Source organism: Arvicanthis niloticus, chromosome 25 (genome assembly GCF_011762505.2).
Source record: "Arvicanthis niloticus isolate mArvNil1 chromosome 25, mArvNil1.pat.X, whole genome shotgun sequence".
Classification (NCBI taxonomy): domain Eukaryota; kingdom Metazoa; phylum Chordata; class Mammalia; order Rodentia; family Muridae; genus Arvicanthis; species Arvicanthis niloticus.
In genome coordinates this window covers 1,438,317-1,465,274 of record NC_133433.1, presented here as the reverse complement: position 1 = coordinate 1,465,274, position 26,958 = coordinate 1,438,317, and the positions used below count along the sequence as shown (strand labels likewise).

Below are 26,958 nucleotides of genomic sequence, written 5' to 3'. Positions count from 1 at the left end.
GAAACATTCCCTTGGAGATGGGGAGGAGGAACAGAATGAGGAACAGTGGGAGAGCAGTCTGAGATGGGCAATGACTGGACTGTAAAAAAGTTAAAAATATAATAATTTAAAAAAAGTTAGCAACTATACTCTTAAAGTTATTAAGGTAAAATCTCATGTGCCCCAAAGCTGGATTCAGACTCAATGTGTAGCTAAGAATGACTTGATCTTCTGATCCTTTTATGAACTCTTCTTCTAATTGCTATCGTAACACACAGCACATATGTAATTTTAGCTAGTATTATTACCAGATGGAAATATGTTACAATGACAGTTTTGATATTATTCAAATAGGTCCTCAAACTGGTAAAGTGTGAATGTTTTTAGCATTTCAATTTTGCAGATTTAGAATATGTGGATGACTGGGTAATATGGGGTAAGGCAATCAGGTAATATATATAGGCTGTTATTTCAGTGTATACTATTTATCTGTTTATTTATGGATGACAAATCTCATACAGCTCAGCCTGAGTTGCAACTAGCTATGTAGCTGAAGCCAACTTTGAACTCCTGTTTCTTTTGCCTCCACCTCCCAAGTGTGGGGATTACAAATCCATACCACTCATGCCCAAATTCAGTGTGTCCTTCTTTAATTAATTTCTGTTCATGTAGAATTTTGTGTGTGTGTGTGTGTATGAGTCACATATGAGAGATTGGTGATTTATTAACCAACTTGTGTATTTTTACTCTTGGACTATGTGTATTAAGTCCATGTAGGACTTTCCTTTACTCCTAGTCTCTGGTAGTTCACTGTCATCAACCTGCACTCATTAGTGATTCTCCATTTAGTTATCTTGGGACATGTAGGCACTGCTTTAAAGGGTAGGTGGTAATAGAGGCTAACTTCATCTCCTCCACTGTTAGAGGTGAAAATCCAGTGCTCCTGAGCTCTGGGTGTTGTTTCTCTTGATAGAGATCTGAGTGAGGTTGCGCTCTAAATCACATACTCAGCTCAGTTTCTTTCTCAGCTTGCAGTTCTCTCAAAGTCAAGCTTTCAGAGCTTTTCGTCGTCGAAACAGCCAGCTTACTTTCTCAGCAGTCGTTTTGCTCAGGAGTCTCTCCTGGTGCTCAAGAATCCAGTTCAGTTCTTGTTTTGTTTGGGGGTTTTGTTTGTTTGTTTTTGCACTGCAATTGTATCCTGCTCACTGTGTTAGATGTGAATGAGATCTGTGTTCCAGTGCCAGGAAGAGGAAGGTCAGAACATGGGAGGTTGAAGATTCTGTGAGGTGCAGACAGCAAATAAGACCCACTGTATTCACCAGTGTATAGGCTGGCTATCAGGCAGTCATTGGCAGCCACTTAGGCACACATTGCCATAAACAGGCTACACACAGGCAGACATAGGCACACACCCAGGCCTGCAGACACACACTCACACAGGAAGGCTGGCAAAAACAGAAAAGGTCTCCACCCTCTGACTTCAAGTCACATTAATGAAGAATCACACAAAAGTGGCACTCTGCCAAAAATAGTTATATAACATTATATCACTGTTTGCTTTAGGGTTCCCTGAACATTGGGTATCAGCCATTTTATGCTGACTCATAGACCCCTATATCCAGTCTCTGTCGTGTTTTAACTGACTCATCCCTGATACCCATATCAGTGTTGTGTTGTCTAAACGCAAGCTGGCCCTTGCAGTTTCCTGTTTCCAACACCCTTAATTATTTTTTAATGTCCACGAGGTTTGCGTTAAAGCTATCATAGGTTTTAACAGTTTAGAAGTTCATTTCAGTCTTTTGAAAACCAGCTGATAGGAAGTTAAATGTATAAACAAATACTCTGTGTATTTGAGTGTTAATTAGTTCATAAAAGAGATATTAATCTCATTTACAGAATTTTTTCAACCAGGTCTGGCAATTATGATCAGTACAGTAAAACAGTTTCACATTTTTTAGCGGAAAGTTGAGTATGAACATAGTTGGAATTAAAATGTTTTAATGTTTTTCCACCAGTGTTTCTTGAAGTTAGTTTGAAGACTCACTATTGGTTTTAGCTGCAAAGTGAAGTATAGCAGAATTGCAGGGAGAAGGAACAGATGTTCTTTAAGTTTCAGAGTGAGTAGGTTGGTTGCATAGCACAGAATGATAGGATGATGCGAAAGACTGTAAGCACTACTGTTCCCATAGTGATGAAGGCTTAGCAAAAGCATGAATGAAGCAAAGCAACATGCACATAGTATGTGGATCATCAGATGTTACTAAGTGCAGATGAGGTGTCTAGAGTGATGGAGCTACAAAAAATGGAAGTAGTCATGTACAGGGCTGCACTGTTACTGATGAACTGTCCCAGGTTAGAATCTAAGATGCAAAGATGTACATTAAAAGTGCTCTGTAAAGGTTTAGGACTATCATACTGCCTTCTGCCTTTACATCCTGTTCTGTTGGAAGATTGTGTGTTGGCTCTAGTGCTCAGATTACACCCATGCACATGCTGGGCAAGTGTTTTGACACATCCCCAGCACTTGGAGGGCCTTCTGGGACATTAGATTATAGCACACAAGAAGCTATGATCTCCTATGATAGACTTTTGCTAAAGGCTGGCTTTTGCTGTTTTTGAGATATTCTCTTATAGAGCAGGCTAGCCTTAAACTCACTATGTAGCTAAGGATGATCTTGGACTTTTGATTTTCCTGCATGCTTTTATGCTAGGAAGGGGAATTAAAGCTCCCAACTGAACCATACCTGTAGGCTTAAATTTTTAAAAACTACTTTTAATAAGGGTTCTCAAATACTTCAATTCTCCTTCTAACCCACCATCCAGAGGTAGGGGAGAAAAGATAGTGAATAGGACAAGGGGATGTGGACCTGTTTAGAAGTAGTTCAATGGGGCGATTCCAATCCTGTTGTCAGGATACCAAACTTGAGTCAGCAGCCGTGGCACAATCTAGCCTGAAAGCCAGAAGAAGTTCTCTGCTGTGCCTCTCTCAGTGAAGTGAAGATCAGCAAAAGCATGAGACCTACAAAGTACTGCAAAGCTAGCTATGCAAGCGTGCCTTCACTGTCTGTTGAGTTCTATTTATACCCTCTCCAAACATCACGTGTCCTCCCACAGGTCTTGCCTCAATAAAACATACTAAAATAAAAATACTAAAGAATTTAAATTCTTTAAAGAATGTCATTGGAATTTTGAGGGAGATTACCTTGACTCTGTAGATGTTTTTTAATGGTGATGAAGCCATTCTTATTGTATTAAAGCTACCTTTCTGTGAACATCTGGTGTCTTCAATCTCTTAAACCTTTTATTTTCTTGATTAAGAGGTGGGGAATGGGGGGGGGGGTTGGAAGGAGGGAGAGAATGGGGCAGAAGTTATTGTGAATGGTATTGCTTTTCTTTTTTTTCCCCTTATGTTCATATGGTTTGTAGAAAAGCTACTGATTTTTGCTTATTAATATGCTATAGTATGGGACCATATTGGATGAAATAGACCATTTGACTTAGTCCTGCATTATGCTGAGGTGTGCTCCTTCTATTTGTTCAGAGCTTTTACCATGAAGCGATGAGCTTTGTTCAATGGCTTATCTGCATCTTTTGAGGTATTGGTGTGCTTTCTGAGTCTTTGTACCATATTGTACTTAGTGGGGAGTGAATCCATGGAATGAAATAAATTTGATAGTGGTGCCTAATCCTTTTGCATGTACTTTTACTTTGGTTTTTAATAAGTTTTATTGTGTTTATGTTCATTAGTGAAATTGGTATGTTGTATTTGTAACTATATTCCATTGTGGTCAGAGAATATAGGATATAAGAAACTGATTCACTTTTTCTATGTGTGTTGAGATTTGCTTGTGTCCTCTCCATTCTAAAAGATAGTTTTGTTAGATACAGTAAGAATGTTAAAGTAAGGGTATTAGTCTCTCTCTTTCTCTCTCTCTCTCTCTCTCTCTCTCAGACTGTGTGTGTGTATGAGAGGGGGGAGGGAGAGAAGGAGCGAGGGAGCAAGCGGGGGGGGGTGGGGATTGTGAGTTTTGGTGTACATATAGGGGAAGAGGACAATTTGAAAAGGTCAGTTTTGTCTTCTATCTCTTTGGTCTCAGGGATCTGATTCAATTCCTCAGGCTTCATGGCACGTGCCTTGACTTACTGAACTTTCTCAGTGGCCCTGTTTTTCCTATGGATGCTATGACATGAATATAACATTTCTTTGGCTTTGTCCTCTGTTCTTGATTGACGTACTTTCTCTTTTGGCCTAGTCTATTGCTTATCTTCCTTTGGATTTTGTTTGTTTGATTCATTGAGTATTTTATTTCCAGTATTTTGATTTATTTTTAACCCCAAATCTCAATTTTTATGTTGATTTTCTTAACTATGTTGCTGAATTTATTCTCCAGGTTCTCCTTTCTCTTGTTTTTATCTTCTTTTCTCCCCTTTAGTTTCACACACTTTTCATTCCTGTTACTTGGGGTGTAGTAGTATGGGTGGGGCAGGGAGGAGGAGGAATAGAAGGAAGAGGAGGAGAGAGAGAGAGAGAGAGAGAAGAGGGAGATGAGAGAGAGAGAGAGAGAGAGAGAGAGAGAGAGAGAGAGAGAGAGAGAGAGAGAGAGACACACCATATGGTAGACACAGCATGAGCTTCTAGAGCAAGAAGCTGAGCAATTACATCCTCACCCTAAACACAGAGTAGAGAGAGCAAACTGGCAACGGAAGAAAGCAGTGAACTCCCAAAGCCTGTTTCTTGTGCTTATGTCCTTGATGACAGACATGATCCCTAAACTTCCCAAGCCAAGTGTTCAGATACATGAGTTTGTAAAGGGATATTTCTCATTCAAAATGCCACAAATGTGTCCCTGTAACCCCAGCACTTTTGAGACTGAGGTAGAAGCTTCATCAGCCTGGGCTATAGTGATTGGAACCGGGGGTGTGTGGGGGGTGGCAAGACTCACATATTTTTGCCTAGTAATGTCAATTTTTCTATTCTGATCACATTTGCAATTTCTTTTAGGAATTTTTTTTTTAAGGAAGTTATCTTTTAAACTGATTTTTGACTTTATAGGATGCTTCTACTCTGGGTTTAATTCGAGGTACTAGGTGTAGAGTGGGAGGGAATGAACATGAGTCTTTAGAAATAGTATAGAGCTAGCAGAATGGCTCGGCAGATAAAAGTGTTTGCCACCAAGCCTAAGGAGCTTATTTTAATTCCTGTATTCATATAATATCAAGAGAGAGCCAATTCCTGCTGGTTGTCCTTTCATCTCCACATGCGCAACTTGGAATAAGTGCTCACACATATTAAACATACATGTATACAGAATAAATAAATTAAAATGTAATAAAAACTTCTAAAGAATCTTTTGTAAATGTTATGAGCTATCTGTGGTAGCACAGCTCTGTAATCCCAATTTTCAGGAGGAGGCAGCAACAAGAAGTTTATGAATCGGGCTGGAGAGATGGCTCAGAGGTTAAGAGCACTGATTGTTCTTCCAGAGGTCCTGAGTTCAATTCCCAGCAACCACCTGGTGGCTCACAACCATCTGCAATGGGATCTGATGCCATATTTTGGTGTATCTGAACACAGTGACAGTGTACTCACACATAAAACAAATAAATAGTTCTTTAACAGCAACAAAAAAGTTTAGGAATTTAAGGGTAGCCTTGGCTATTCTCTGAGACTGTATAAAACAAAACAAAGCATGAGTCAGCCTGTTTGGCAGCTGGGGATGGAGCCTTTTGGTTGAGCACTTGTGTATCAAGTTCCAGGTCCTCACTTTAGTCCCCTTGCACGTTTCGACATCATGCTTGGAAACAGGAACTTGACTCTGTTTTCTACCCAACAGAATAATCAGTTCAGTATGTATATTTTCCTTTTGGAAAAAATGATCTTAATTATTCTTAAAATTGGGTGTTTGTTTTGAAATTAAAGATACATATTAGAAACACAGTCTGATATAAATGTATGACTCTAATTGTATGAGCTGTAGAAGAAAACCAGTTATTTTATACAAAGACATTAGAAGTAATTTTATTTATGACATGTAGTTAAGATTCTTTATCCCTTCTAATATTCATAGCAGTTTTATAAAGTAAATATTACTTTTGCTCACACATGAATGAGAAAATTGTGGTCCATAGAAATGAAGTAACTTGGCCCATGACTAGGAAGCAGTAGGAGATGGGACCAAGACTAGAACTCAAGTTTTTCCAATCCCTTAGCCTGCTTACTCCTGGCTCTTTTTTAGTGTAATTTTTCTACATTTTTGTTGCTATTGTTGTTTTACTTACATATATGTGTGAGTGTCTGCTTGTAACCCAAATGTGAACATATGCCTGCAGAGGCTAGGAGAGGTCATTGAATTCCTGTGGATGCTAGAAAACAAACCCAGGTCCTCTGCTTGAGCAGCAAACACTCCTAACCACTGAGTCATCTCTCAAGCACTTGATGAAAATATTCAGTATGTACCTTTGTTTTTAATGTTTTTTTATTTTACTTTTGTATTTGTATGTGAATGGTTTGAGTGCTTGTGTATGTGCATGTTTGCGTGTATGTGGGTACCCAAGTATACAAGCATACATGTATGTGTGTGCATGTAGAGGGCCAAGCAATCAGGTATCTTTTTAGTCATTCTCAGCTGGTCTGGCTAGCCACTTTGTTCTGGAAATTCCTTGTATCTGCCTCCTGTGCACTGGGACTACAAGCTGCTACACCTACCTGGTTTCTATGTGGGTTTTAGGAATCAGGTTCCTTACACTTGAATGGTGTGTACTTTACCTGCCAAGCCATCCATACTTGGCCTCTCTGTGTAGCTCTAGCGCTCTCTCTCTCTCTCTCTCTCTCTCTGTAGTAAGCCTTTATATTGATTTTTCCTTTGTTACATATTAGAAATTTCATTTTTAACTAAAGTCTGCTATAAATTATATGTTTCATTTGTAGTATAATTTCGGACTGTTGCTCTGTACTTTAATAAAGCAACTTGAGTGCTTTGAAGTCAGATACTGCCTAGAAAAATGGCCTACAATGACCTTTTATTGTTGCAGATTTGATGCCAGCTGTCATTTTTTTTTTTAAGTCAAATTCTTGTAGTTTTTTTTTTCTTGCTGCCTCAGTTTTTTTTTCCTTGCCAATAATCCAAGAAATGCTAATGTTTGTAAAACTTGTAACTGTGATCTAACTGTGTACTCTTCCCCCAACATTTGATCTGATATTGCTATACCTATCCGTGAAATATTTAATGCTTCGATTCACTGACACTAAATTTCTGATTTTCTTAATTCATTTTTATTTTGTATGTGTAAATGCTTTGCCTGCTTATATGTCCGTGCACCCCATGCTTGCAGTGCTTGCAGAGGACAGAAAGAGTAGCCGATCCCTGGAACTAGAGTTATTGATCAGTTTTACACTGACTACTCATGTTGAGTAGTATGAGTGAACCACTGTCTCATTTCATTTTCTTTTCTGCTTGTTTGGCTTTATTTTCTTGGTGTTTAAAATGGAAATCAATTTTTTTCTGTTTATATATATTATATTTTCTATGTAAATTGAGTATAGAATAACTCAGAAAATATTAGGAAAACGCACAAGCTTTGATGTCCCCAATATTTTACCAAATTTTATAGATATTATTTACTGTATTTCAGACTGAGCATCTTTAAAATGAATAGTATCTAGGTATGACAGCGTAAGCCTGTAATCCCAGCACTCAACGAGGAGAGGCAAGAAGATAAGTAATTCAAGGCTAGTCTGGGTTATATGAGATTCTGTCTTAAAATCATCACCACAACAGCAGTCAAATAAAGGGCACAGACAAAAAGTGGCAAAAACATGGACTAATGCAATATTTCTAAGGGGTGATGTCTAGTGCACACTTTTTTAAAAAAAGATTGATTTGGTTTACTCTAGAGTTTTTTATATTCTCTTCCTCAAACTGTCTCAGTAATTGAAAAAGATCAGAAAGATACTCTAAAGTTGCCCTTCAACTCTTATGTTCTGCATTATCTGTGGAATGGTGGAATTTACTCAGGATTGGTTGAGGGTTTGCTCATTTGCGTGTTTGGTTGGTTGGTTTTGTACATGTTTAGGAGGGAGGACATGGACCCATGTGTGGAAGTCAAAGGAATTAGTTCTCTCCTTCCACCATGTGGGTTGCAGGGATGGAACTCAGGTAGTCAGGCCTTGTGGCAAGTCCTTTCACCCGCTGAGCATTCTTGACAACTGCTAAAACATGTTGTTTATTAAACCAAAACGTAGTTACTTTCCTATTGCTGTGGAGAAATACTATAGCCAAGGAAACTTATAAAAGAAAGCGTGCAATTGAGAGCTTGCTTAAAGCTTCAGAGGGTGAATCCATAACCAACATGGCTCCAGACAGGCAGGCATGGCCCTGGAGCAGTAGCTGAGACCTTAGATTTTGTTCATAAGAAGAAGGTGGAGGGAGGGGAGGGTGACTGGGTCTGACTTAAGGCATGCCATCCCCAGTGACATATCTTGTCCTTCAGCCATGCTATACCTTCAAATCCTAACCACACATTCATATATATGAGCCTATAAGGACCATTTTTATTCAAACCACAACATTCAAAACAGTTCATTTATTATTACAGTAGCAGTCTTGTTATTGGTGCTTTATTATCTGCTCATCTATAGACTAAGCAAAAATTTCCAGAGTAACTTTCAAGTAATAAAGTATGCTGTTGTAATTATTTTGCCATTGTTATTGCTAACTACATTATATGCTTAATTATGAGTTATACATTATAATAATGCTATAGTTTGTATCTTGAGTATTTCTCTAAAGCACAGGCATGGGTTGGAGGCTTGATCTTAGCCTGTGATGCTAGTGGAAGATCCTAAACTTTTAAGAAGTAGAGATTAGTGGGAGGAGTTAGGTCATGCCCTGTAAAGGATACTGGGATTCAACCCCTCTTGTCTTTCCTTCTCACCTTCCCTGAGATAAACAGGTTTCTCATTGTTGGATTCTCTGACCACAGTGTTGCACTACCACAGGCCCAAATAAAGCCAAATGACCATGGACTGAAATCTCCAAGACCATGAAACAAAGCAAACTTTCTTCTTCTAAGTTGATTTTCTCAGATGTATTGTTATAATAATAGGAAGATATCTTCTAGGACTCTTGGAACATCCTCCATAGATATGGAGAAACTGTATGATACTGGGCTTTATTTATTGACATATAGTAATTATTTATATTTGACTTAAGGATTTATGAAGCAAAAATGAGTTGGTGAAATAAATATGAATGTGCTAACAGTTACATTCAGATAACAGAATCAGTGCTAGAAACCATAAGTCATAACTTTATAAATTTGGAAAATTTAAAAATTCTATGCATAGGAGCTTTATATTAAGGGGAAGGAAAATTGATACCTTTGAGACTTGGAATGCAATTCAGTTTAGAATAGTGCTTTCCTAAAATAATATCACAAAACCTTGGGTTCAGTTTCCAAACACTGCATAAATCAGGCTTCATAGTATACACCTGTAGTAGTCCCAGGAGTTGGAAGGTGGATGGGAAGATCTAAAAATCAAGGTTGTCTTCGACTACATAAGCATAAGGCCAGCTTGGGCTACATGAAAATTAGCATTAAAGCTGGAAGAGGGAGGCCAAATTGAAACCTTTTATAATTAGACAACAAGCTCCTGAATTACATAATCATTGTTTGGCTAATGGTAATATTCTCTTCTCTGGAGAAGCTTAATATAGTTTGCCAAATACCTATATATTGATTAGCAATAGTAAGTTAGAATTAATCTAAAAGCAGTATTTATATGCCACATGATTCAGAATTAAATCTAAGTAAAATGTATAAAAAGTTGTAACCAAATTGGTTTTTCTAAAGAACTATGTTGACTAAAAGGTACTTGAGAATGTGTTAATCAAATACAGCTTTTAAGTAAAGTTCTAGTCTAGCCCTTCCTACTTTGTCAAGATCCCCAGGGCCAGCTCTCTTGCACCCACACCACCAGGGCCAGCTCTACTGTGTTGCCCAGACAGCAGCCAGACCAGGGAATGCCACATGGCCTTTGTTGGTAATTTGGGACATGGACATGGATGCAGACCCCTGCTGCTGCAGGGCCACTGACCCAGACATGACCCTTTTTGACAGCCCAGGCTGAGACATTACCATGGCAGAACAGGCTATGCATATCAGGCTGTTCCTCACCACCCTTGTGTCTCCAGCTCTGCCTCTCTTCATAATGCAAAGCCATTCTGCTTCTCTTTCTGTCCCATTGCTCCACCACATACTTGCTCACTGGAGTGGTGCCTGCCCTGCCTGTGCTGTAAAGCAGCGGGCAGGAACCTCCAGGAATATATTATACATATTATTAATACATAATTATTTGGAGTTAAAAATTTAATGTATATAAGTATTTGGTCTGCATGTATGTCTGTGTACCATGTGCATGAAATGTCTTCAAAGGCCAGAGAGAATGTTGGGTCTTCTGGGACAGGCTACCGACAGTTGTGAGCTACTATATTGTTCCGCGCCCCTCCCGTGTCCCCTCCGCCCGCGAACAAGGACACGAGAGGCAGAATTTGGGTATTACCACAGACGAGGCTTTACTTGTAACAGCAGAAGCGGAAAAGGCGGAAGGGCCAAAGACAGGAAGAGGCACAGCTTAAATACACCCTAGAGTGACGTGTTCACTTCTGATTGGCTGTTCACTCATCACCCAATATTACGCCTCGATTGGCCAGTGACTTTGGCGGGCTTTTTTGCCTTTGCACCTGCGTAGTTAATTGTTTACTAGTGGGAGGACAAGATGCCCGCGCCATCTTGGAATGGCGGATGTATCACCGCTGACCACAGCTTCCTACACTATATGAATGAATGCTGGCTGTCAAATGCAGGTCTTTTGGAAGAACAACCACACTGTTAACTCTTAAGCTCCTGGATTTATTTTGAATGAATATATCTTTGTTTCTCTGGTAGTAGATTGTTGATGTATATCAAGGGATATACATCAAATAGGGATATTTTAACTTCTTTTCTTACTTTTAACACTTCTATCCCTTTTTGTTTAGTTCTTTTTTTTTTAATTGGATATTTTCTTTATTTACATTTCAAATGTTTTCTCCCTTCTGAAACCCCCCATCCCATCCCCCCTCCTCCTGCCTCCCTGAGGGTACTTCCCCCTCCTCTCCCATCTTCCTGTCCTGGCATTCCCCTACACTGGGATATCGAGCCTTCACAGGACCAAGGGCCTCTTCTCCCACTGATGTCCAACAAGGCCATCATCTGCCACATATACAGCTGTAGCCATGGGTCCCTTTATGTGTACTCTCTGGTTGGTGGTCTAGTCCCTGGGAGCTGGGGGGGGGGAGGGGAGGTCTAGTCAGATGACAATGTTGCTCTCTCCATGGGGCTGCAAACCCCCTCAGCTCCTTCAGTTTTTGTCTCTAACTCCTCCATCAGGGACCCCACGCTCAGTCCAGTGGTTGGCTGCGAGCATCCGTCTCTGTGTTTGTTTAGTTCTTATAGATAATAGTTTGAGCACTATATCACGAAAGAGAGTGCATAGTGGGCATCCTTCCATCATTCTTGACCTTAGAATAAATGTTCTGTTAGTTTGCCTCTATTTAATATAATGTTGGCTATAGGTTTGTTGTATATAGCTTTCATTATTTTGATATATAATATCAGCAGAACTTTCATAATGAATGTTTGTTGAGCTTTGCCAAATACCTTTTCAGCATCAGTCAAAATGAATCTATTGGTCATGTCCTCATCTGTGGTGTAGTCCATGTATTGCATTGCATGTTGAACCAACCTTAGTTTCTGGGATAGAACTCACTTGGTCATAATGTGTAATCTTAAAGTTTTCATACATTTAGGTTGCAAAAATTTTGTTGAAAATTTGTGCATCTATGTTTATCAACAAATTGGTTTGTAGTTTCTTTTCTTTTTCCTTTTTGTAGTGGTTTTGCTATAAGAATAATATTAGGTTCACAGAATAAATTTGGTAGTGTTCTTTTATTTTTTGTTTTATAAAACAATATAGGAAAATTGGGATGAGTTCTTCCTTGAAAAGTGGATGGACCTCACCAGTTAATCCATCTAGTCTTGGATTTTTCTCTGAGGGGAGGCTTTTGATTACAGATTTGATGCGATTACTTATAATGGTTGTGTTTGAGTTATTTCTATCTTCTGGGTTTAATTTTACTAGATTATCGATAATGCATTTAGAAATTCTTCTATTTCTTCTAGCCAGCCTTGTAGAATACAATTTTTCATAGTAAACCCTAATAATATTTTGTTTTTCATTAAAGTCTGTTGTGAGTACATTCCTTTGATCTCACATAGAGCAGTGGTTCTCAACCTTCTTAATGCTGCAACCCCTTAGTACAGTTCTTCATGTTATGGTAACCCCCAACCATAAAGTTATTTCATTGCTACTCCATAATTGTAATTTTGTTACTGTTATGAATTGTAATGCAAATATCTGATCTGTGGCCCCCTAAGGGGTTATGACTCACAGGTTAAGAACTGCTGATCTAAAGTTTTAGGCCAGCCAAGGCTACATAGTGAGACCCTATCTTTAAACAAAACAAAACAACATAGAACAAGAGGAGTGGGGAGGATAGGAAGGGAAGAGATGAGAGAGTGGAATGTTAAACATCTTACATAATTTTTGTGTATGGATCTCTGCTCATGTATACCTTTTAATGTTTGTTATATGAAATTTGGAGCTCCAAACTTAAAAGTTTAAAGTTGTTTTATTTTTCTTGGTGAATTGTTCCTTTTATTAATGTGTACTCTCTTCTAGTTAGTTTTAGCTTGAAGTTTACTTTGTCTGGTGTAAGGATGGTTCTGCCTGCTTATATTTTCCATTTGATTTGTCGTTTTTCACCCTTTGTAACTATGCATTTTGGTATCTTTGTTAGCCAAGTGTGTTTCTTGAAAACAACATATAGTTGGTTTTTGTTTTTTAATCCAGATATTAATCTGTATCTTTTTAGTGGTCTGTTGAGGCCATTTACATTTAAGGTCAATTATAGAAATGGGTTTGCTATTTTCTATTACTTTGGTGAGGTTCTGCTTTGCTGGATTATTGATTTTTTTTTTTCACTTCCTCTATATTAGTTTTGAGGGTTTGTTGTTCTTATATTAGAACTGGTTGGGTTTTTTTTCCCCCAAGTCTAGCTTGTTTATTTGTTGCTTAATGATTTAAAATGGTCTCTGGTGTAGGACTGTGAAAGGACAACGTGGTTTCTGGTCAAGCACTGGCTAGAAATGGCCGGACCCCAGGTGACCCTAGGGAATGGCATGCATTTCACTACACTCCCAGACTTCAGGCTCCTGACACAAGGCCTCCGTAGAGTGGGTTCCTCCAGTCACATATAACAACGCCACTACTGGCCCCTCTGCAGGTAGGGGGCGTGACTACAGGCCACAGAGCCTCAAGACAGATCTCCATATTAATGAGATACCGAAAGGTTAGAAGGGCGTAGCCAATTAAACATTGTTTCCCAGACCCTCCCCTTTGCAAAAGGTATTTAACCTCAGGCCTGTCCTGAAAATACTGGGGCATAGTTTTTATCTATTTTCTGCCATGACAATAAATGTCTTAAGACCATGGACTATTTTTCTTCTTTGGGACCCGCCATGGGGAACAATGGAGAAGCTCTTCATCTAAGAACTCTCTCTACATTCTCAGCCATGGAGACCACCAGCCACCCAATCCAAGCAAGCATGTTGAGCCAGCCGTGACCCAGCCAAGCGAGTCTCTGCAGCTGAAAACTCTCATCTCCCAGGATGCAACCAGAGTTCCTCCCCTCTTTCAGCTGTTGGCAATCTAACCCATATGCCCCCACTTCATTCTTAGCCTTCCACGGCTGCCCAGTGGCACCTGGGAGCCCAAGGGCCTGAGAACCAGCTAGTTCCCAGCCACCTTTTGAACCAAAAATATGTAATTTTTTATTTATATATGCAAACAAAAATTTTAATTGAACATGCTGTGCTAGGAAGGATTTTGTTGTTTGGTCTTTGTTTCAACACAGGGACTTTAGCCCATTCTTAGATTGCAAGCATGTATTCCATATCTACCACAAGCAGTTTTGAAGGAGGCTACAGTCAAGAGAGAGAATTCAGCATATTATATTTTGACAAAAAGACAAATAAGGTTTGTTGTTAATGAAGCACAAAAGCCTGTGTAGGTGAAAAGAGGCTTCCAGGAAAGGTGATTGTGGTAAAGGGGGCATGGCTAGCACAGGGGAGAAGAGGCTGGTGCAGCCATGAGATTGCTGAGAACCTGTTCTGTGTTTGGGAGGTGTGGCAGTAAGCACAATTATGGCCCTGTCCATTTAAGGACCAAATCCTCTAATAAGGGAGAATATAAATGGAAAACAGATGTATCCTCAACACTGGTATATGGGGTGTGGAGTCTCAGAGACTGATAAGATAGGCTTACTTCTTGAGGAGAAAGATATAGAGTATCGTCTCTAAAGCATCAGCTACACTTACTTAGCCAGTATGCTGTGCACAGAGACTGTAGAAGATGTGAGTGATATGACCTGTACATAAGAATAGCTTCTTTACAATGCAGTTAGTCCAGACTAGCAGACTCCTATCTTGAGTCCTGTCTCTTACCTCTCCAACCCCACATTATGCAACTCGAGATATTGCACCTTCCACACTCTTGCTAGTTGCTTGATATCTTCTCTTCATATACTCAGTGAGGTGACACCCCCACCCCAGCTTTGATGATTTGTCCTAAAACCATTGTATCAGGTCTTATCCACTTCTGGTTTTGGTTTAATGAAATAAGACAGTTACAATGTAGTGAGCTAAATAAATAAATAAATAATAAGCAAGCAAGCTTGTAAAATGCTGTGCCTGTAGTAAGTTAGATTGGGATATGTGTGTGTGTGTGTGTGTGTGTGTTGTGTGTTGTGTGTGTATATACACATATATATGCGTGTGTTTATATGTATAGTGGTGGTGTTAATATGCTTGGTCCATGGGAAATGACTCTGTTAGAAGGTGTAGCTTTGTTGGGATAAATGTATCACTATGAAAGTGGGCTTTGAGGTCTCCTAGTGTTCAGCCTCTGCCCAGTGCAGAAGAGAGACCTTCTTGGCTGCCTGCAGAAGACAGTCTCCTTCTGCCTGCCTGGATCAAATATAAAATATATAAAATTCTCAGCTCCTTTTCCAGCACCATGGCTTTCAGGACACTGCTACGCTTCCCGCAGTGATGATAATGGACTGAACCTCTGAAACTGTAAGCCAGCCCAAATATATGTTTTCCTTTATAAGAGTTGCCTTAGTCATGGTGTCTCTTCATAGCAATGGAAACCCTATCTAGGACATAGACATGGACATATATTTATGCACAAACACGTTAGAAAACCCAGGTCAAGTGTTTGTCTCTAGCAAAACATTTGTGACTACAAAGCAAAATCTGGCTTTCAAGGTTTATCCTTTTGTTTTCTAACAAAGCTCCTGTAGACCATTCTAGAGTTAGCACCCTTAGATGCCAGAAGTCTAGACTCAAAGAAGCATTATGTGCCATACTCTTTTTAGATACTCTGTAAACAGTGATTTCCTTCTAAAAATGTTGGTGTACGTGAGCTTTCATGCTCATTCCCAGCCAGGATTCAAGCCTTGGTCCTCCCTCAATGGCAGTTAGGTATAAACCATAGAGTTCTGTGGGGGAAAAAAAAATCTTGATCCTAGAGTATTTTGTTTGTTTTGTTGCTATTTCTTAAAGCCTGGAACAAAATACTTGAGTATGCATATGTATGAGGAGTACCATCACCTAACCCAATCCTTGGGGTTTGTTCCCTCCCCCTCAAATGCATGTTTTGTTTCATGAGAACTGAGTAAAACAGTGTGCATAGGAGCTTTGGCCTGGTACCAAAGGGGTGGGGGTGGGGGTGGGGGTGGGGGTGGGGGACAGAGTTGCTGTTGATAACAGCTCCTGCACAGGACATCGTTACTTCACTTGCTGCTGACCAAGGTGGGGAAAGCGCAAGCCTTTTGGAAAACACTGGTTTCTGGAGCTGATCCCTCATTCCTTTGTGCTACTCTAAGTACCAGTGATTATAAAGTGCCAAGGCATTTCCTGCATTTTGATTAGAAGGCTGCCTAAAAAGAAAATGCTGCCATTCCATACGTAACAACTAGTTCTTTGAGTATTTGGAGTCTGTTTTCTATGCAAGTAGCAGATAAACAAAACTAAGTTAGCAACTTAGTACATGCTACAAAGTGAAAGTTCTCCAAGAGCTGCACTGTCTTTGGCCATAGGAGAGAGCTGCTGACAGCCCCATTTGGGGCATTGTTAGGCAGCTCTGTTGACACATGAATACATTGCATGTGATTACCATAAAATTGTGGCCTGGAAATTGAGCAGCCATGGTGCTGCATTTCAGACTTAACATTTCTAATAAGCTGTAATAAGGAGACATTTAAAATGGATATAAGAATAGACATTACTTGCAGTCCCAGATGTATGGTCAATTGAAGTGTTTTTGAATCTCAATTTAACAATGCAAACAAATGCCCTATCATTATTAACATAATTGTTCCCACTGTTGGATCTTGATTTTGAAAAAAAAAAAAAAAAAGTAATTTAACATAAAAACCCAAGTTGCTAAAAGAACAAAACAAGCAAAAAGAAATGTAACTTGAGTTATTGTCTTCATGAGAGAGAAGGAGAGGGGAGGAGAGAGATTACAACTGCTCTCTCACTTCTTGAATAGCCAGGCCATTGCTCTCCTATTGGATACAGGTAGTTTTCCTTCATGATTGGCTGGGTAGTAAGTAGAATTCAGCTTTTTGCTGCCTTAGCAGGCTGTCAAATCCACCTGTATAGCATTCATGTGCTAGGGAGACATCAGGTTGTAGGTCCTTTAAGATCTTCCTACTGCCTTTTTATGCTAAGATTTTGTTTTGTTTTGTTTTTGTTTTTCGAGACAGGGTTTCTCTGTGTAGTTCTTTCTGGCTGTCCTGGAACTCACTCTGTAGCCCAGGCTGGCCTCGAACTCAGAAATCCGCCTGCCTCTGCCTCCCAAGTGCTGGGATTAAAGGCGTGCGCCACCACTGCTCGGCCTATGCTAAGATAATTTAGTCTGTGTTGGGGTTATATGTGTGTGTGTGTGTGGGGGGGAAGGTGATTAAGACAGACATAATTCCACAGCAGAACTATTAGATTTCTCAAGAAAGCTATATTAGTAATATAGGGTATTTTAAGGTGTATTTTTGTTTCAGTGTATGAATATATGTGTATGTCTATGTAAGGGCATGCTGTGTGTTAAGATGCCCATGAGACCAGATAAGGGCATTAGATTACTTGGAGCTAGAGTTACAGGAGGATGTGAGCCACCTGATGTGGGTGCTGAGAAATGGACTTGGGTACTCAGAACAGTAGCTGGATAGCCATCAGTGCTTTGTAAATGTTTTTATAGTGCATAACAAAATTTTCTTCTAAAAGACAAAATAATACGTAGTAAAAATAGCAAATTGTTACAAATAAGTTGGGAAGTTAAAACTCGTATTAAATCTGGGCAATTCTGTAACATTAGGTAGAAAAATCACAAGTTTAAGGCCTACCTGGCACATTATTGAGACCCTGCCCCAAATAAGAGATACAAAACAGCTGAGAATGCTACCATGTGCTAGATTCTGGGCTCTAGTACTGAACTAAACAAACAAACATTAAAATGTCAGAGGGGAGAGTAGTTCTTTATAAAACTTTTAAAAATCTTTACTAACTCATTATCTTTAAAAGGTAATTTGATTTTTTTGCGACACTAAAATAACAGTACAATAAAAACATAAGTGGACATAATGTTTCAGTGAATGCCAATGAGTTAGCTACATTTAAAGGATTACTGCTCCTGGATTACTCTGAAGAAAACAAAAGACAGCTGGAAATCACTGTGTGACTTACGGACTCACTCTCCAGCTTGCTCTCTGCTAGCTTTCTTAGTTCTTCAGTTGTGTTTCCCTTTTTTCTGGTAACTCTGGTGTGTCAAGTTGGCAATAAAAAACTAGCTAGAACAAAGCATATGCAAGGAGTTGAGTAAGTAGTATAGCTGAGCCATATGGAGTTTTTATTTTGACAAACTTCCACACTGATTTCCATAGTAGTTGTGAAATAGTGAAAAAGGATTTCCCTTTCTCTACACCCTCACCAGCGTTTCTTGTTATTTGTGCGTGTTTTTTTCTTTCATAGTAATCATTCTGCTGGAGTGGCATAGGATCTTAAAAGTAGTTTCAGTTTGCATTTCTCTGATAGCCAAGGATATTGAACCCTTTTTTTTTTTAATATATAAAATGAACTGTTTATTTAATTCATTGGCCAGTTGTCATGTATGGTGTTTTGGTGTTTAATATTTGCATTTCTCTGGATATTCTAGATCTCAACCCCGCATGAACAGCTGACAAAGATTTCCTCTTATATGTAGGCTGTCTAATCTGTTGTGCAATTGCTTTTAAATTTCATGTTCTTTTGTGGTATTATTATTATTATATTTATTAAGGCTTGAGTTGTGGTCTGGAAATTGATTAGTTCTAGAAAAAGCTCTATGTACCACTAAAGAGTGTGTTTCCCTGTCTATTGAGTGGGAGGTCCTGGAGGTAGCTGTTAAATCCAGTTGATCTATGACTTCAGTGTCCATAACCCATCATGCTCATATCCTTCCCCAGGGTTGCTGAGTCTAGCCTGTTTTCTTTTCTAGCGAGTGTCAACTACTTCCTCGTGTATAGCATTCTTGCCAAGCATATTATTTACCTAATACATTATTTTTAATAAGTAATAAGATGGAGTTAGATATTTTTAGTGGGAAAGTAAAAGGCTACATCCACCTTAGTTTTACTCAGACTAAATTTTGTGTACTTAGAAAGTAACATACTGGCAAAATATAGGAACCAAAAAATGGTTCAAAGGTAAAGGCACTTGCCACTAAGCTTGACTACCTGCGTTCAATTTCTAGTATCCATATGATGGAAGAAGAAAACAGACTTTAAGTTGTTCTCTGACCTTCATATTATGGCATTTGACTCATGCACACACACACACACACACACACACATGAATAAATAATAGACTTTTAATATATAATAATAAAATTTGCCAAGGCTCCCTGATTCTCAGTAGATTCTTGAAGATTTGATATTTGAGCATAACATGACTTCATGACTTAGACTCTAGTCTGTATGGCTCCTAAAGTTTGAAGTGGGGAAGAATACCTATTGGTTCATCCCATTATCTCTTCAGTTTAACTGTTCACTTTGTTGTTTTCTTTGTTGTTGTTTTAGAATTGGAGATTGAGTTCAGGGCCTCATGTATATACTTGTACTCTTAACTGCATCCCTAACTCCTACAATTTACTTTAGTTATTTGGGGTAGTGGTACACATACCAGTGCATACTAGTGGAGGAGTTTTCAGGAGTTGGTGGGTTCTGACAAATAAGTGGTTAGGCTGTTAGCAATATTTTTATCCACCAAACCATCTCTCTGGTGCCAGGATGATATTGTGATCTTCTCACCCATACTTCTTGAGACTATCCTACTGACGTGTGCCGCCACATCTGTTATTCTTGATAATAGAATTTTAGCAATAGTTTTCTTTTACTATACTGAATGTCCCAGTTACTTCCAAGAGATAATGCAGTTTACAATTCTTAAGTCTATACACAAATCTTAACTTTATTATTATAAAAATAACAGGGATAGGAAATATAGCTCAGTGGTAGAGCTCTTGCTTGACATGCATAAGAGCCTGGTCCAATCTGAGCACTCTCAGACCAGGAAAACAATTCAAAAGACTGATGGTGGGCATAAAGTGTTCTCCTACCTCACAGACATTAATAAAAGTAATTTCTCCCCTCTTCTCATGAAAGAAAAAAAAATTCTAACCAGTAATGTAGATTAATTAAGTCCTTAAAGAAGCATAAAGTGAAAATTACTAAAATAATGTAATTGCTTTTTCTTTTTTAAAAAAAAACTACCTTAATATGCGAATGTTTATTATATACAACAAATAATAGAGATAGCGGGGGACACTTTAGGCACTTTAGTGCTTACATGTTGTAGTTGGCGATTGTTGGGTTCCTGTTTGAAGTTCTGTTCTAAAACATTTGATTTTATGAAATTATCAAGGTGTGTTTCAATTTTAGGAATGTATTTCATGAATATGATGTTGGTAGCTAATTTATTGTAATCACTTCACAATTTAAACCTCTTTTGAATGTTTCATCAAAGTTCTAGTGTCTTAGAAAGATGAGGTTTTCTTTACGGTTTCTGTAAAATCATCATTCAGGGAGTACATAGACACAAAACAAAACCTGAATCTGGATACCATTTTCTCTCTCCAAATACCTTCTCTGTAACTCTTTAGATTTCTTTCTTAAAGAGGGAATATGATCCATACATATGAAAGAGTTAGAAATTCCTCTAGGTGGCTGACTATACCAAAGTCAGGCTACAGCTGCTCTAGATAGAGGATTCAGTGTGTCTGTGATTTCAGATTCAAATACAGACTTGGAAGAAAGCAGTCCCCATAGAAGCCTGCCTGTTTTCTAAAGAGAGACAGAAACAGGGTGGGTCCTGGTAGGACAGCAGGTAGAGAAGAGCAAAGGGAGGGGAAATTGTAATCAGGATATATTAGGTAAGGGGGAAATTCTATTTTTAATAAAATGAAGGAAAAGGCAATCCTGGGGGCTGTCAGGAGCCATCTAGGATAGGTTGAAGGTTAGCAGGTGATTTTCCTGAGATGGTTTACTGTGGGCTGTCATGAATGAGCTCTTGGAGGCAAGGCCCAAGGGACTTCATCTCAGGATTGATTTTTTTGCTGTTGATATGTCTTTCCTGTCATTAAATTGATATAACAATCCTTGGGCATTAGCCCACCCTATTGGGCAGATTTTCTGCAGATCAGTGATGTATTATCTTATAGTGATGCTATGTAGACAACGGATGATTTCTTAATTCCTGATAATTCTGTAAGAATTGCAGATTCATACTAGTAGTTACTGCACCCTTTATAAAAGAACGACAGTTAGGGCCAGCATGCTACAGATTTACAATTTAGGAATATATTCCTTTAGGCTGGAAAACTATTAACTAAAGGTTGTAAAAGGAAATGAATGATTTATTGTAGGTGCAAGGACAGAAGATAAAATATTGACTGGATTTATCTATAAAAAAACTTCAATGAGATACTAGGTAGATACTTTGACTCTTGACATATCATGTTAACTTAAACATAAGAATTATAGTTTTGTTTTTTGGTTTTGGTTTTGGTTTTGGTTTTGTTTTTTAAGCTGGGCTGCCTTGTCTGTCCTCAGTGGGAGAGGAAGCTCCTAACTTCGCAGAGACTTGAAGTGCCAGGGTGGGTAGATACGAAGGGGCCCCCTAGCTGCTCAGAGTAGAAAGGGAGGGGGAAAGGATTATGGGAGGGGGTGACTAAGAAGGGGGCAGTAAGCAGGATGTAAAGTGAATAAGTAAAAGAATAAAATTAAATTTAAAAAAAGAATTACAGTTTTTAACTTTAAATGAACCTGTGAAGCTATTGGCAGATAAAGTTTAGATAACTAGTCTTAATGGAAGCACATGTAAACATCTCTGTTGTAATTTCTTGTTCAATTTATGATTTGAATTTACATTTGAACTTGTGAACTTTTGAGGGGAGATGCTTAGAATACCATGTAATCTATTCTCCTGAAAAGTACAAAAAGTTAGAATGATGACATTAAGTAGGCAGAAGGAGAATGCAAGATAAGGAGAGTAAAAGCAAAAGAGAAGCAAAGAGACTACAGAATACAGAAGAGTATAATAGAGCTAAAGAGAGGGAGATGAGGCAGGCTAGGACACAACAGAGAATTCAGCAGAGAACAGCAGGCAGGCTGCTTCTTACCATAACACAGGACTTCTCTTAACATCATTGCTAGTGGGAATGCAAACTGGTAGGCCCGGTATGGAAATAAATGTCGAAATTCATCAAAAGCTAAACATGAATCTACCATGAGATCTGGCTATACCATCTGTACCCAAAGGACTCTTTATCTCACTATAGCGATACTTGGTTAGCCATATTTATGAAACAGCTTAGATGTCCATGAATGGTGTGGTGGTTTAAATTAAAATGGCCCCATAAACTCACAGGGAGTAGCATTATTGGAGGTATGGACTTGTTGGAGAAAGGGTATTACAAAGGGTAGGCTTTGAGGTTTCCGAAGCTTGCGCCAGAACCAGTGTCACTCTCTTCCTGCTGCTTGCTGATCCAAATGTAGACCTCTTGTCTACCTGCATGCCATCAAGCTTTCTGCTATGACAAGAATGGACTAAACCTCTGAACCTATAAGCCAGCCCCAATTAAGTGTTTTTCTTTATAAGAGTTGCCATGGTCATGGCATCTATTCACAGTGATGAAACCCTAAATAGGACAAATGGATAATGAAAATGTGGTACATTTACTTAATGGAATATTATTCACCTCTTAAGGAAAACGAAATTGAGCAAGGCATAGTGACACACAGCTTTAATCTCAGCAATTTGGAGGCAGAGACAGGTGGACATGTGTGGGTTTACGTCAGTCTAGTCTACATTATGAGTTCCAGGACAGCCAGAGCTATATAGTGATATCCTGTCTCAAAAAAGAAAAGAGAAAACAAGGGGTGGGGTGGGGTGGGGTGGGGGAAAGAATTATAAGGTTTGCAGGTAAATTGATAGAGCTGGAAACAATCATTGTGAGTGAAGTAACCAAGACTCCAGAAGACAAATATTGCAATATTTGTTAGGTAGCTAGTCAGGGGCCAAAGGTAAAAGTGTATTTTTCTAGAAGGATTAAATGGGAAGAGAGATAGGAAAACAGGGTAAAGGAGGGAATATGGGGAAGAACAACTAACATGAAGGGCTTTTAGAAAGCTGTACAGAAACCCAGTACTACATCAGTGATCAGAGTCACTGTCCCAACTACATCTTATGTCACTAAAAACTCTAGTGCCAGGAATGGGTTATATCTTGTTGAGTCATATCCCAGAGGGGTCCATTCCCCCAGCCTCCAAACATTACAGGCTGTTGTCAAGGCTATTGATGGCCCTTCATAACCTGATAATAAAACCTGTTGCTGAAGACGACATTTATATATGCCATCAAATATGAAGAAATGGAGTTGATATTCAAGGAAAAGCTTTACCCTTACTGATGAGCATTTGTGGTATTGGAAGTTACTTTGCACACTACTGGAAGAGAAAAGTAGTCATTACTATCACCCAACTGCAAACCCTGCAACTTGGAACAGTAACCTGCCTGCAAAATATAGGGATGTGAAAGTAGCACAACCCTCTTGGGAGTAGCAGCCAAGCACATTCTGATTGGACATAAGGCCTGCACCATGAGATCAAACCTATCTCTGACTGCTGAAAGTGTCCAAAAGCCTGAGTCTAATTACATCATAGTCTGTGAAAAAACTCACTGCTATTACTCCGCTAAAGTAGTACTAAAATGACTCCTACTGTCATATTGCTCTCCCCGTAGGTCAGTGCATCACACAACCCTCATCAGAGAAGCTTTTCATGCAGTTGATAATAATTAATGTGGAGCCCCACCGCTATACAGATAGACAGAGACTTGAGAGCACTCATCTGTAAAATGAGATACCTTTATCAAACTCCACCCCTCAATGTTCACAGGGCTATGTGGAAGAGGAGGAAGACTGTAAGAGCCAGAGGTAGTAGATGACTCTTAAGGAAACTGTCATCCAGAAACATGGATTGATATACATAGGAACTCACTCATGGAGACTGTGACAGAACATAAAAGAAGCTGCACAAGTTCAAACCAGACACCACAGAGAAGACCCCAACGGTTCTGTTTGCTTTTTGTCTTGTTCATTTGTTTTGACTTTTTGTTTGGGGGGGCTGGAGAGAATATGGACCTCTTGGTTGGATAGGGAGTGTATCAGCTCTGGAAAGAGTTGGAAGAGGAGGAAAAATATAATCAAAATATATTGTATGTAAAAAAAATTTGTACATAAAATGGATAGACTGTTTCTAAAAATCAGTATAGCAAATAGTATTGAGAATGTCTTTGGAGGTCCTGTCATTGGAGTGTAGCTACTCATATACCCTTGACTAAAGAACATCCTCTATTGGGAAGATCATTCCCCAACCACATACTTAGCTTCAGGAAGATACACATAGAGCAGAGGGAGGATGAGGACACCTGCCTAACCAGCCAGAGCAGCCAAATTAATTCTGGCAAACAATGGGGTGACAGATGTCACAGCCAGAAAGCCTTCACATCCTGTACTTTGTGAATTTTCGTGTGTGTGTGTGTGTGTGTGGTTTTATAATATGTATTTTTTAAAACCAAGTAAGATCAGATAAGTCTGTCAGTATACTTAGAGTTGTTTATAAAGAAAAAGGTGTTAGACATGCATGTTGCATTTAGCTTCCTTGTGTTAGAAGGTAAAGCTTTCCATGTTCATCTCTTTTATTATTTTAAGCATGCAATGAATTCTTTATCTCTTTGTAATTCTCATCATGTCTGTACTAAACAGACAGGGAGCCAGTGTATTGTGTCGCAGAATTCATCACCATTTCCTGAGCCATTGTCATTACCTCACTAACCTCACTCACCTGGCAGAGGTGCCTGTTTCTCTACTGGGATCTTTTCTTTTTGCTAGCTATTCCTATGGGAAGTTCATTTGTTCCAATAATGGCGTCTCATTTGGTTTAAAAATCAGACAAAAGCTTTGCAGCTGTGAGATGTAGCCCATTTTAAAATTAACCTATTGTAAACTCTTAATGACTGAGAAATCTTGTAATTTGCTGGGACTTCTGGTAATACTACAAGGAGAATAGCAAACAGTAGAAACGGTCCAGGTCAGAGTGATACACACTTGGGAAGAGAAGGAGAAGTTCAGCCAGTGTGTATGTCTTCTGCTCTTCATCAGTCACACAGAAGCTCAGTTCATGCCTGCAAACTTTCCCAAGTGAAATGTTATCTTTGGAAGTAACTGATTAATAGAGTTCTTTATGCCAGAAGTGAAATTGTATATAAGTGTATTTTGCCTTTGCTCTCTGCAGTATCTTTTTCACCTAGAGCTTAGATTCGTGGGAGAGAGGAAAAAAAAAAAGCACAGCTTTATTTTAACTCACTTATTTTCACTGCTACAAATCCAATCCACTCTAGGCACAACTTTACCACTGAGCCACACCCTTAGTGCAAAAACTTGAATTTTGATAATAAAACAAGTTAGCTCTGTCGTTATACAAATTTTTTAAATTCTCTGCCTTTGGGATCTAACATTTCTCTGGATTTTGTTCAGCCTAAATTAAATATGATTATTAAAGAATCTTGTAGACATAGTATGTTTCTTCAGTATCATCTATTAAATACTTGTTGAATTACTAAACTCTTTGGTGCCTGTTTTTCTCTATATAAAATGAGGCTAGTAATAATGTCTGTTTTCTAGGGCTGTGAGGATTCAAAAATTAAAGATTACTTTGAATAGTACTCAATATCAATGAAGTTATTAGCAATAATTATTAGTCACTTTAGTGGACAGGTTAAATCAACAGTGAACAGCTAATTCACAGATAATGATACACAGTGCAAATAAAAAGTATAAGGCACACTGTGATAATTTATAGAAGTTAGGATGGTGTAGGGGGCTGTTTCATTTAATACCTTGAAGAGAGAAATCATTGAGTTGAGGATATGATTAAATTTACATGTATTTTTAATCAATAAAACATTTGTTTTTGTTTTCACATTAGAATTTGTTTATACTAAATTAACTCCTTGGTGTACAGTCCTGTGAGTTTGGATAGATAAGTGCAGGCACACAGCTACCACTGAATCAATATGGGGAACAGCTTTGCTCCTTTCTCAACTTCTCACAAGATGGTCCTTGTACTTGTTCACTTCCTTCTTTACTCCATTGCCACTGATCTATTTCTGTAACTCTTTTCTCTGCCGTGCCCTGGGAAGTGATTTGCTTAATGGCTTTTAGAGGATCATTGTTTAGATTTTACACAGTGCATTTGAAATTCACCAGTGTTATTGAACTTACCAGTAGATGGTATTTCTTGATAGTATTTCATTGTACAGTTTTACTCTAGTTTATCTTTTGACCAGTTGAAGGGCATATATATTCTTTTCTGTGTTGTGCTATGTTAATGTATTGTGTTTGTGATGTGCTTTAAGATACTGTTTTCTAGCCCAGGCCAACCAAGATCTCACTATGTAGCATAGGATGACCCTAAACTCCTGCCACTTCCTCTTCTTAGCAAGTACTAGGATTACAGGTATGTACAGCCATGCCAAGCTTGGTTCCTTGGTTCCTTTGGCTTTCCACATAAAATTCATTTGAAATTAGGTGTCAGTGTCTGATAATAATTTTAACTGGGCATGGCAGCACATGCCTGAAATGGCACCACTTAGAGACCGAGGAGGCAGGGAAAGCATTAAGTTTAAACCCAACCTGACCTTTATAGTAAGACCCTTATTGGCAGGGGTGGTGGGGAGATTTGTTGAGGTTTTCCTTGTGGTTGTGTTGAATTCGTAGATCATTTTGGGAAGAAAGATGGCAACAATATTGGATCTTTTGATCTATATTTCTATATTATATTTCTATATTTATTTACCCCCCTTTTTTTCTTTTATTGGTATTTTGTAATTGACAGTATAGAGGCTGCAAATTTCAAGTCTCATTTTCTGTTTTTGAGATGAGGCCTTAACTATATAGCTTAGGCTAGACTCAAGCTTGCAGAAATCCTCTTGCCTCAGCCTCCTGAATAACCTAGATCACAGGTATCTGCTACCATGCCCAGCTGACTTAATAAGATTTATACCTTATTTTGTGGTCTTAGTTCTAGTGTTCAGATAGTGACCTCTATGTATGTTATATATTTGTGTTCTGTAACGTTTTTAAACTTGCAGTTGTTAAGAACCTCTTTATGCAGTCCTTCTATGTAAGTGTTGTCATCTGGGAATCATGATAAACCTATT

At 38.7% G+C, this 26,958-nt stretch overlaps 1 protein-coding gene across 4 annotated transcripts in view; it reads left to right on the top strand.

Annotated features, from left to right (window-relative positions):
- The window catches only part of Rngtt (RNA guanylyltransferase and 5'-phosphatase), a 193,806-nt gene that overhangs the window by 155,713 nt on the left and 11,135 nt on the right, over nt 1-26,958 (top strand). The window contains exon 15 of one of the 4 annotated variants that reach the window (XM_076924003.1): nt 23,634-23,785. The exons of the other annotated variants lie outside the window; for them this stretch is intronic. Coding sequence (XP_076780118.1) covers nt 23,634-23,675 — 42 coding nt within the window. The 3' untranslated portion in view covers nt 23,676-23,785. Of the gene's footprint in view, nt 1-23,633; nt 23,786-26,958 lie in introns of those variants that run through there. 4 annotated transcript variants of the gene reach the window in all.